The 12,482-nt window shown below is 42.6% G+C and overlaps 1 protein-coding gene across 1 annotated transcript in view; it reads left to right on the top strand.

Moving 5' to 3' along the window:
* The window catches only part of agbl4 (ATP/GTP binding protein-like 4), a 163,568-nt gene that overhangs the window by 83,727 nt on the left and 67,359 nt on the right, over positions 1 to 12,482 (top strand). Inside the window, exon 5 of the mRNA XM_037250705.1 lies at positions 4,122 to 4,338. Within this exon, the coding sequence (XP_037106600.1) occupies positions 4,122 to 4,338 (217 nt within the window). The remainder of the gene's footprint in view (positions 1 to 4,121; positions 4,339 to 12,482) is intronic.

Below are 12,482 nucleotides of genomic sequence, written 5' to 3' on the forward strand. Positions count from 1 at the left end.
GGGGGAATAAAGAAATGTGTCATTGCGTGTGAAATGTTTGCCAAACTGACTATTTGCCTCAAATGAGCTGCTGGGGATCTGCAGGACAGCTGCACAAGCTTATTTGAAAACGGGTAACCTTCCTAACTGTTGACGGGATAAACGTTTGACAAGCTCGATGAGACAACAGCGAGGCGGACAATATAAAAGAAGTGTATGCACGTGTGTGTGTGTGTCCTATTTTAGTCCCGGTTGCCTTTGTCTGTTAGAGTGCTCGGAGAAGCTCTGACTGATGTGTCCTCTACGCTTGATTGATTCTGAAATATAGACAAGGTGCCGCATGTGTGAAAGCTACCAATTTATAAGCCTTCATCTTCAAACTTCATGACGTCTGCCCACACCGTCAATACGGGAGCTGAAGTTCCGAGCTAAGGATGGTGACGCCTCGCTAAAGGCCAACTGTGTCAAATCCTCTGCCGTCTACGTTGTCTTATTACATTCACCAAGCAGAAAAGCATGAGGGATTATTTTCACCCGTGATAGTTGGTTAGTTTGTGTGATGGCAGGATCATGCCAAAACTACGCCGCCAATTTTTCTGAAACTTGGAGTCGTGGCAAGAAACCGTTTAAGTATGTCTAAAAATAATCATGAAATTATCGAAGTCATGATCAATAATCATAGAGAACGCATATTCAGCTTCAACAAAATAGCAGCGCTAGCAATGGCAAGCTAGCCTTAGCAAAGTTAGCAAACAAACCAACGTTAGTCGCAGTTACTAATTTGGTAGCATGACTTTTTTCAAAACTGAATTTTCGCTCTGCTTTTTTCTAGTTTCATTTATTGGTAAACAAAACATCAACATTCTTTTATTTTCAAGAATTAGATATTCTGCCATAGTTTCAGCAAAGCTCCCGTAGCCTCAAGGTCAACGTGAGGTGTGCCAGAAAGTACACAGCAAATGATTTATTTATGTATTTTTATTTCTTTACTTATTTATTTATTTCGAAATCAATCTCACTGTCGTTTTTTGTTGCACATCCGAATAAGGATGCGCTCAGAGGAATTATTATTATTAATGGAACTGTCAACCACCACCGCCACAGAATGCAAATGGTTTTGCTAGCACAGCAGGACTTCATGTCACTTTATGGAACTGCTGGTGGCAAAGAATAATTCATTATCATATTTTGAGGTGTTGTGTGTGTTTTTTTTTTGTTTTTTTTTTAAATATTCCACAAAATGGATGTTTCCTTCTCACCAAGTCGGGAGATTCCCATGTAGCCACAGTAAGGTTGACTGCAATTTCATGTTACTTTGTTGAGTTGACAGCACCTCACATCTCATCCATCCCTTTGTGGGACTTTTTTTTTTTCTTTTTCATAACCTCCCCTGAGACTTGACAGAGCATCTCTATATCCATCATTTTCTACAGCGCTTGTTTTCTATTTCAGCTTACTTTTACCAAGAGGACCCCATTTATGACTTTTTTTTTTATCAGGACTCTTTTCTGCTATCTTCTTAGCTTAGCTGATCTCTACCTTCTGCCTTTTACATTTATGTCTGCTTTGGTGTACTATTTACTATTTTCCTTGTTTTATTTCCACTCTGGAAGTTAACTCATCTCATGACCTTGACTAGCTCACATTAGTGTGTTACTTTGCGTTTTGTTGTTTGTGTAATCACTGAATTGTAAAATCACGTGTGAGCGTCTTATCATCTGGAGGGAAAGTGTCTCTATTTTTTCTTTGCCTTCATCCCACATTGTGATAATTCTGTTTGGGAGCGACGGCACTGTACCACGTCTAGAGATGGGCAGGGGAGAAGGTACCATTTAGATAAAACAAATTGCCAGCTGCCAGGAAGGAACAGCCACTGCTTAGATTAAACCTGAGGGACTGTGTGTGTTTTCCTCAAGCTTTTTTTTTTTTTTTTCCATTTGTGTTTGTGCCCGTGGTTATTTAAAGCTGGTGCAGCTCCTCACGTTGTTCAAGCAGGCCTTACGGGCAACCGCTTTCCAAATGAAGTCAAAGAGCATTTTTCCCTGGCCTATAACTATAATGCCATGACAAGCCGCAGTAATTAAAATCAATAGTCAGGACTTTTTCAGTCTTCGGCAAGGTCACACGGCTTCGCATTGAGCGGAAGAAGTCAAATATGAGAGTGATTCCTAGTATAAGCAAAGAAATGTGTAAAGAAATGGCTTTTGATCACATTTAACCGAACATGGCCCGTGGGGGAGGCTGACATCTCTGTCAGCTTTTAGAAGTTTTTCAAAATGCGTTGACCTTGTAGGATTCTTAAGAAAACAGGTACAAAATGAGATTCATTTTCCTCCAAACTGATTTTAAAATAAAAAGTAGCACTTATGACATTTTTGGGGGTATTTGATTAAAATTTGCTACCAACTACATTTATTTTCTGCAAAAAAGAGTCACTCAGTCCTACGCAAATCCGTTCTCCTCTCTTTTTTGCCACAATCCCTTTTTTCGTTGTTTGTTTATGTGCAGTTCTGTCAAATGTAACAAAGGCTACCAAAATAACTGATGTCCCGTTGGGGTATCGGGTGCAGGAACTGAGCATGATACCAAAAGCGTAGACACGCGGCAGTCCGTTGATTGTTCAACAGAAAACGGTCACTGCCTCCGACAGTCGGAGCGGGATTAGAAGACTAAGCAGGGGCAACCTGAGCCCAACTCTAAAGGTGGCTTTTATCTGTCGCCTATTCTGATACATTATGTGCTTGAACAAACACATCAAACTGTCTTTCCTCCCCTGCCTCCTTCCTCTGGGCTGTGAGTCAGACAGGAGAGGTTCAGAGATTTAGCGCTGAGCAGTCTGTCCTGCGTGTTGATTGTCAGGCCCCCCGTTCCTATCACAAACCCGATAGCATCTTCATCTCATCTCGTGCCAGAAATGCTCGCTCACTACAGGCGGCCCTCCGTCCCACAGCCGCTATACACGCAGCTAAACCCGCTTCCCGCATATCAACGGTGGATCTGCCATCTCCCCACTCTTTTATCTTCTCCTTATCTCCTCATACCACCTTTCTTCCTGATCCAAACACCCCAAACCCATCAATCAGTCATCTTGGTCCTCCTTTATCCTCTTCTCTCCTAGCGAGACTTTTTGCAGCGGAACTGTTCCCCCCCACCCCACCCCCACATGCGTGGACTTTTTACCGTCAGAACCCTCCGAAAGTGACAGCGCTGCAGATATTTGGAGGAAAGCGGTAAAAATGACAAGGTGGGAAGGGACGCGCAGGCAGTCACGTGCATCGCCTGCTACACCCTTTGCGAGTGGGAAATGGAGAGAGAGGAAGACGTTAGATGGATGAAGGGTGTGAACACAAAACATGTCGCGTAAGCAGAGAAGTTGTGCGCACTGCAGTGATACCAACCCGCCCCGCATTGATTCTGCAGCCGTCCACTTCATTCGGCCTATAGGTGACACGTCGTGCATCTCGCAGTTCCGGAAGGTCGTCACGAAGGAGAATACGATTCTCGGAAAATGAGGTGTGGTCGCTTGCTGGAAAATAGTAGCAGGTTGTGATGTTTGACCAGTATTAGAATGGACCGGCCGTTCGGGAATGTTCTAAAATTCCTGATGGCCACCACGCCCCTACCAACTGGCTAAAATGAAAAACTGGTGCTCTTATCAGGGAAGGTTTTAAGAAAATAAAAACAATTACTTAAAAAGTTACTTCATTTTTTTTTGTAAATGATGTAATAGTTTTATGACTAATCCCTGAATGATTTTGAATCCATTTTTCCAAAAATCCAATGACCGGGAGGTGGACCAGCATCCGAATATATCCAAGCCAGACTCGCCGATTTCCGTTGTTTCTTCCGTCATTATCGAGCAATTCATAAAAGTCAAGTTAATCTTCTGCCACATCTGTAATTGAACAAATTCTGTCACGCAGATGAAAATGTGATCGAGTGATAAAAATCAAACTGTGCCTTTGAATGTCATCACACGTGCGGATAATCTGAAGGCCGACTGCTGATGGCATTTATGATATAACTTTTTTTTTTTTATAATCATCCCTTTGTTGATGTTGCTTTTAATGTATTTTTTTAAAATACAGTTAAGAACAGCTCCTTGCTTGGACTTGTATTAATTTCAATTTGATTTTTTTCAGGCAGAGGCTTCCAGCCAAAAATGTCTACTACTACCGCTGCCCGGACCACCGGCGCAATTATGTCATGTCGTTTGCCTTCTGCTTCGACCGAGAGGACGACGTTTACCAGTTTGCCTACTGCTACCCTTACACCTACTCCAGATTGCAGCACTACCTCGCCAACCTGGAGCGCAGGAACCTTCCCTACCTGCGGAGGGAGCAGCTGGGACTCAGCGTGGTGAGTCGACAAGTGAGGGAATGAAGTGTTTGTGGTGTTTATCGCATGCTAGCGCTGCAGCAGGGAGGTCAACGTTTGGGTGGAGTGTGTGTGTGTGTGTGTGCATGTGTGTGCGCTGGGAGTTAAAAGAGCCAGATTGGTAGTTTGGGTGCGCTCGGCGGTCATAACGTCAGCCTCTCATGTTATCATTACCAATGTTGCTCGCTAGGTTATAAGCCCCCAGTCGTGTGTTTGTGCACGAGTGTGCGTGTGTGTGACTGGATGTGTCATGCATAGAGCTCTCACCTCTGCAGCAGCGAGTGTATCATGTGTGTCGCCTCCAGTCTCGTCTGCTCTTATCAAATAATTGTAGGAGAAAAACTCATTAGAAATGCTTGAGAGATTACGACTTTTGCTTGTGTCCTGCTAACATTTGTCAAGGAAAGCTTCACGGGGTTGGGGGGGGAGGGATTATGAAAGTACGTCCATTGTAAGGTGCACCTGACCATAAAATTGAGATAAGGCTGTGGAAATTTTGAAATCATAACATGGAGATGGTTAATGATGATGGTATAGTTCACGCTTATTTGCTAGAGAGACCTGGAAAAATGTGGGTAGGTTAACACCACAGGCTAGAAATAGATGTGGGGAACTTTTTTTAAAGGGGAGTTTTATCTGAGTGTTCCAGTCATTTGGGTCAGACAATTGAAAAGAATAAACACCGAGTTTGTCTGAATTATCAGAAGAAAATTAATGGGTTTCCCACTAATTAAAACATTATAAATCTTTTTTTTTTTTTTTTTTTTCTTCACACCAAGGCTCCCTCCACTTCCTGTTTGAAAGCCATGTCGTTTGTCTGAGTGAGACAGAGGGTGAGAGAAGAAGGACAGACACGCTTGGTTTGGCTCAGTATTAGTATTCATAGTCATAGAGAGCTTTTATGGCCGTATTTTTCTCTTTATGTTCTCCGGGCCTGGGTGGCAGACAGCCCAGCCCGGCCCCCTCATATCTCTTTCTGTCTACTCTATGTCGCTTTTTACCCCTCCACCAGCAGCAGTCCTCCCATCTTTTCCCGGACCCCCCCCCGATTGCTCTCCCTATCTAATGCAACACCAAACACTCACAACAGGTCGGGATGAGGGAAGCCTTCTAGTGACATCAAACTGTAAAAAGACACCTTTTTATTTCTTTTTATTTCGTTTGCAGGGACGCTGCACTCATCTTGCGAGGATGCAAATAAGAGCCGGGGCCATTTGTGGCGACATTCTTCTTGGCTACTGACTCATTTGTTACCTTGTAATGTATTCCTATGAAGCAAATCTGCTCGGATAGTGTTGTTTATATACCTGCTGCTCTCGATCCGTCTCATAAGGCAGGTACTTTTATATTGTCAAGCTGAATGATGTGTTTTGGAACATACCGCCCGAAAAGACTTCAGTGAGGTTGTTAATTGAGAGATTGAGAAAAGCTTGGGATGAATCCAAAGGGCAAAGCAGCAGCAGCATTTGAATACAATTTTCAAGTCCGCCTGGCAATTATTGATTCGCTTTCACTTTCTCCCCATTTTTATCTTTCCAATTGAGACAACAAAGGCCATTCCTATCACGAGACACACAAGAATTTGGCAAGTCTGGATGAATTTGCCCGATCTTTGATGAATTTTCTTCACATGAACCGAGCAACAAAAACGCTGATTGATTGTAGCGTCGAAGCTTTATGACCCAGTAAAGCCTGAACGTTCATATACAGATGTAACGCGACATCTCCGCCAAGCACGCAGTAAAATTCAGACTGCGACCGTCGGCCATGAACATTCCGATGAGTCTTCTATTGTGGGTGGAAATGTTTAATTGATTGATGGATTGATATCTTTATTTCAAACATCCAAAACAAAAATAAAATAAAAAAATAACACTCTAAAGTGCCACATAAGTCCATACAACAAACAAACAAAAAATAAACCAACAAACAGAAATAAATAAATTAATTAATTCATAATAATAATAATAATAATACATAAGTAAATTGCCGCATGACGTCTCTGAACTCCACTTGCCGCTTGAATCATCTTCCTGTCACAATAGTCCATCAAATCTTTCAGGGATAATGAGTCCACGTTGAAAGAGTTGGCATTGATATGTTTTTTTTTATGAAATATAGCCATTAATATCAAATTGCGGACACTACTTGACTGGAACCAGCAGAGGCGCTATTGAGTCAGGTAGTTTGCTGTCTAAAGATAGCAACGTGCCATTAGCTAGGGAAAGCTATATGCTAATGCTAGTACAACTCCTTAGGGCAGCAGTAGTCTGAGTTTGGAAGATTCTGAATATTTTCTCGTCCCTTCAAAAAATTTATTAAAAAAAATTGTCAAATGGCCTCTCTGTACAATTCAAATATTTTGTGAGCACAACATGGTGTCAACCAATCCACTGTTGTAACTATAACTTGGTGTTGGAACACTTACACCAACTTGCACACACCAGACATAAAGATAAAACATTGAAGCAGGTTCATATACTCTCAGGGGATTTTTTCTCTCTCTTCCTCTGCACCTCTGGTCCCCATCTCTCTCAGCATTCCCTTTTGTAGATCGCCCTGACAATATCTGAGCCACCTTCTTTCCTCCCCTGAGGCGCTGACGTCTACAGAAGCACACATCGGACCTGTTCAAATACGAACAAAAAACACTAAAAGGATGCTGCCGTTTTATTCAAAGTATTTTCTTATCTCCAGACAGAGACTGAAGGCACTTTGTTTGGCCCCCTTGCCAGTAGACTTTTTTATTTTTTTTATTAGCTCCTGTAAAAAGTGGCTGCCTGAGAGCTCCAAGCAGTCTCTGCTGCCCGATGGGAAGGGAAGGGCAGGGCTGTGATGCTATTAGTCACCTCTGACACGGTGAAGACTTTACCTATAGACCTGATGGAAAGGGAGTATAGATGAGAGACCTCCGGGTGGGGGAGGTCGAGCCACACTCTTAAGGTTGTGTGATCTGAAATCCACATGCAAGCCAAGTAAAAACATGCATGGATGTCATATATTCCCTTCGGAGTTTTACTCGAGGTCACTGATGGTCGAGTGGTCCACTTTCCGGAGTGACTTTTAGTTCCCACTCAGTCGCAGTGTGAATATAAGTGTGAATGCTATTCTGACACTATGGGCTTGATTTACTATGGTTTGCTTGTGCAAAAATGGGTAAAAAAAAAAAGTGATTGCTCTCAGAAGCAGATGTGAAAGCTGATTGCTCTACCAAGCGAGCAGTTCATTTTCAACGGTCCAGTAGTACTGTATATACAAATAGATTAATTTAGCATGCACAATGTGATTTTTGCAGTGGCTGAGACAAATTACAATGGCTGATTATGCCAGGGGAAGAAAAAAAAAAAAATCCATCCATGTATATATTTTTGAAATGCTATGAACAAAAAGGTATTGCGTCATATTAGTCAGTAATGTAATTTTGGAGCTTTATAATGATCTATGACTCATTTCAATGGCGGTGTATTTTTATCCGCTGAAACAGTCTCACGTAAATGGCTGCTAAGGGTCAGTGTCAGCCACAGTAACTTAACATCACTTAGACACTCATGATTGAATTTAATTCCTAATCCTGTCTACTATCGACGTTTGGGTAGCTAGCATGTCTGGGTGTGTGCTCACTGGGAGTGGATTCTCAAGAAGAGGCTTTTTTTGTGTGTGTGTGTTTATGTGGAGGGCGAGGAGTGGAGTGGGCACTACGGCCATGTCTGCCTGGTTGCCTCTCTCGCCCCCTTATCACTGTGTTTGTACACCATGTGCCAAGATCCAATCAATAGCCACTCCACCCATGGAGAGAAGAGAAGGTCAGCGGCCACATTGGAGGTAAGCGGACAAAGAATGGAGACACTCGCACACACCAAAAAAAGTGCTACAAGCATTTGAGACGCTTTCTTCCAGACATTCAGAGATGAGATGAGACCTTACAAGCATGGGTTGGCTTGGTGACACATCCTTTCAGTTCTGCTTCCTCGGTGAATTGAAAGATTGGGTAGGGAGGGTGGTTGAGAAAAGCTCAGTTTTGTTTTGCTTTTTATCGGCTCAGTTCATTTAGTGAATGAGGAACGCCATGCTGGGGGGAAAAAAAGATGGCCCTGAGGTTTAGCTTTGGTCAGTGTTGCGCATTTTGTAGTTGTATATTTGTAAAGAAATTATTTTGGCATCAAAAGCTCTTTGTTATTGTTGTGTTCTTGTTTGAGGTTATATTATATGGAACAAAAAGTGTCAAAATTGACAGTTACAAAAACTTGTTTTCTCTACTTTGAAGTCAGAAACTGGTATTTTTGGTGAAACCAACCTATATTGTCCAAAAAACTGTCAAACCTAGACTTTCTACGTTTATTTTTACTTCCTCACATAAAATATTAATGATCAGTCAAAACGTTTCAAATTAAGAATAAACTATTAATTTATTATTAAAATAAACAGGTTTTTTTCTCTAATCTACACATAATCCGTACTCATACGCTCATTTGAAAACTCATGTCCCTTGATCAGAAATATTTGCCATCCTCAAGTCACACGCGTCAGAGCCGACTTCACTCGGAAAAACCAATGAAGTCACATCTCCAAGGACCCAAGATGTAACATGGCAGCGTTGACTGTGACAAATTGCCCGTTTTAATAACCGTAAATAATTAATGGCGGCGTTCTCCAAAAGCCGAGATCTTGACACGGCGCGCTCTCTTCAGTGAATGGCTCGGTGATTGGTTTGCAATGACGAGAGCCCTCCAGCTGGCGGCCTCCTACAAAGGCCAGCGCCTGAATAGCCAATCAGCTATTTATCATGTGGATGAGGTGATGACTGCCTCGTTAGACCACTTGATTGATGTGAACATCCTCTTTGTATTGTGCCAGTGAGCAGAAAGTGCATGGTGGCTGGATGCAAAGGGAATTGGAAATGGCGAGGGGGGAAAAAGTTAAAAGAAGCAAATAGATATTTTCTATTCATTCATATACAGACAGATGTCTTTGCCGAGAGGTACAGATGTGAGATGTTGAATCGCCCAAATACGGGGCGGTTTCTTCGCTTTGTTAGCTAGCATTCAAATAAACAGAAGCAAGCTGGTGCTCCTCAAGAAAACTCGAGTTTTTTTTTTTTGCTCTTTCAAACGTCTGACAGTTCATAAATGCCGTGGCCTAAGAAATCTAACCGGCAAAAACAGCCAAGGCGTCTTCATTTAATCAGCGGCTCCGAATTTAATTTCACCCCGCGTTGTGACTAAGCTTCTGTTTCCTAACATTAATATTTTTCCTTTCAGTTTTTTAAGCACAGTGCTGTCTCTTTGCCCGGGGTTGTTCTGCAGCATATAGCAGGTATTTGGATTTAATAAAAAAAATAAAAAAAAAACAGCCCTCTTTATCATCTCATAATATGTTTATCACTGCCTCCAGCGCCTCGGCGACAGAATGTAGCATCATTACCGGTTTCTTGGCAGCCATTTGTTTTATGCTATTTTGCTTCATTAGTGACTGGCCCTTATTCTATCACACGCTTCTTAGATGCCGACCTCTCGTTTTGTTTATTGCTGTGATCTATAGGGAGAAAAAAAAAACCATCAAAACTTTTGAGTTGTTTTTGGCCCAGACGGACAACTAAGAAGGATGATTCATCGTAGCGGCAGATAAGCAGGTTTACTATCGGCGGTACGTAGCCCGGCCTCTTATCTGCGACCGCTGGATCCCCTTCTGGATTCCCGAGGCTTTATTACGCATCACCGCAGTGGCATCTCTCTCCCTACCCGTTCCTCTGGCGATGAAGAGCGGCGTAATGAGGGAGAGGAGGTGAGGATCAGGAGTAGCTGGGGAGTGCATTAATCACGCTTGTAAAATGCGTGCTTTGACGCCACAGGGCGGGAACGCGGATGCCTGCGGTTTGTTCAACTTTGCAGGTGTCCAAGGAGCGGGTCAATGGCATGCGGAGGAATTTGCTGGGATGAATAGATTAAAGTGTCACAGGTGAAGTTCTCTAGATATGATGGCGTGCTGACCCCTTGTTGACCCTTATTATAATGTTGGCGCCAAAGCATACAGATTTTGGATGATTCGCTCCGAGATAATATTTATTCAGGGAATTGCAATCTATTCGCACCTTAATGGCTTTGCGCAATTTCTCCCTCTGTTTGTCTTGACGCGAGAAGGACGAGAAGCTAATAGCGCGACGAGAGCGGACCTCTGTCAAGGTTGAACCAAGTTGTATTTTTTTTCGTAGTTATGGCGTGTCATACAGGGTGTTCTCGATTTTATGGGGGTTCGGTTCCTACGACAACAACATAAAATTAGTTGACATAAATAAATCGGACCGTTTGCAGTTTATTGAAATCGAATGAACTCGGTTGTGTACTTTTTGTGTAAATCTTAAAATAATAAAAATAAAAGAAATAATTAACACAAACTATCATCTTAAAATATAATGAAATAATAAAAATAAAATAAATAATTTACACAATAAACTGCATCGTCAAGACAACATTCCTTGCCTTGTTTTATCAAAGAGTATGATATTAAAATCAAAACTATATATTTAGTACACGTTTGAATATATTTTTTTCCAATTTTTCTTGTGAGGTTTCATACTTTTTGTAGGATAACCTGCGAAACTCTCCAGACTATCAATCTCAGAGCAATTTGGTGAGTGATGGATAGTTGGCAAAGACAAAAATTGGACAGAAGAAAGATTACGTCTCCGAGTGAGCTTTGTGCTGCAGTCAGCAGACTCTTTCTGCGTGTCCCGCACCTTTAGGCCTCCAGAGGTTTTTCTATTGCCAACCTCGCAGCTGTTCCCGTGGTCGATCCGTCCTCTTCTGCCACTGGATATTTACTCCGCCCGTTCGCTAGATGATGCCGAGGAGGGAGCGCTCACTCCATCTCATTTGGGCGTCGCCGAGCTTCTCGTGTCCCTCGGGGGAAACAAAGAGGAGAAGCAAACAGATAGCATTCAAGGCTTTTAATAAATCAGAATACACCTATCTGACAGTGTAATTGCTTTCCATTGCCTGGCCCAAATTTACCAGCGAGCGAGAGGAAGGTGGCAAGGGAGGGAGGGAGAAAACAAGAGAGGGGGGAAAGTGACAAGGAGAGGAATGCAGAGCGAGCTATACAGTAGGTCATTTGTTCAGGGGGAAAGAATGAAAATTAATGAAAAGAGAGTTGCTGCCCCCCTCCCCCTCCCCCAAAAGGCAGCCATGCTTGAAATTCTCTTTGAGGGAAACCTAATTTGTTTTAAATGGGCAAAAAAACATATTTCTAAGCAAGAAGGCTAGCGTGGAGCGTCCGTCTGTCTTTTTCTATCTTGAGGACGCCATGCTCTGAATATCTCAGCTGAGAAGAGGAAAACACAGGAGCCTGTTAATAACACCACTAACAGCATTCTCTTTCTACATGACTGCACGCCATTTCTCCCTCCTAGAAAGTCAGAATACGTATCTGCTATGTGCCAAAGTTGTCCAAAGTTACTTGCAAAACAACAAGACCTTCTCACTTTCTCTAATCCAATCCAAATAGCTGAGAACGGAATTGATTTATGATTTTTTTAAACACATCATTTAACTCCTTCACTGCCATTGACGAGAATAGACGCCATTTATCACTTGGTACTCATGCTGCACATAGATAGTCTCCGCTTTAAAACTACCAAAACATAAAACTAGTTGAATGTTTTATCGCTGAAAATTGTGCGTTGTGCAAAAATTTGATCTCCGTAGTCAACAAGACCCAAAGTGTTGCATGATCAGTACAAGTCTTATTTGTCAATCTTAGACGGAGAAGATTGACTGGAGTCAATATGCCGAGTGATAAGCTGCATGAAGCCCGGAGCCAAGGTTGACAGACAGGTGACGGTTAAAGGAAATGATTGCGGACGTGCCGCGGCCGTCTCCTCGCTTTGAGTCGCTGACCTCAGCGCGCGACTCGCTCATGGGAATTGTCAATGAAGCGGGCCACATGACAATGAATCCTTGACCTCACTCCATGCTACGAGCTCTCAGCATCCACTTCTTCTTTGTCGCCCTTCAAGTGGACTCTTCTCGGCTACGAACGCTTTACTGTTCATTTTTCTTGCCACTTTTCCCTCTTTCCTCATGTGGAATTTCTTTCTCTACTCTCTCCACGTTCATTGGCCTTTCCCCTGA

The sequence above is a fragment of the Syngnathus acus genome, chromosome 4 (genome assembly GCF_901709675.1).
Source record: "Syngnathus acus chromosome 4, fSynAcu1.2, whole genome shotgun sequence".
NCBI classification, from domain to species: domain Eukaryota; kingdom Metazoa; phylum Chordata; class Actinopteri; order Syngnathiformes; family Syngnathidae; genus Syngnathus; species Syngnathus acus.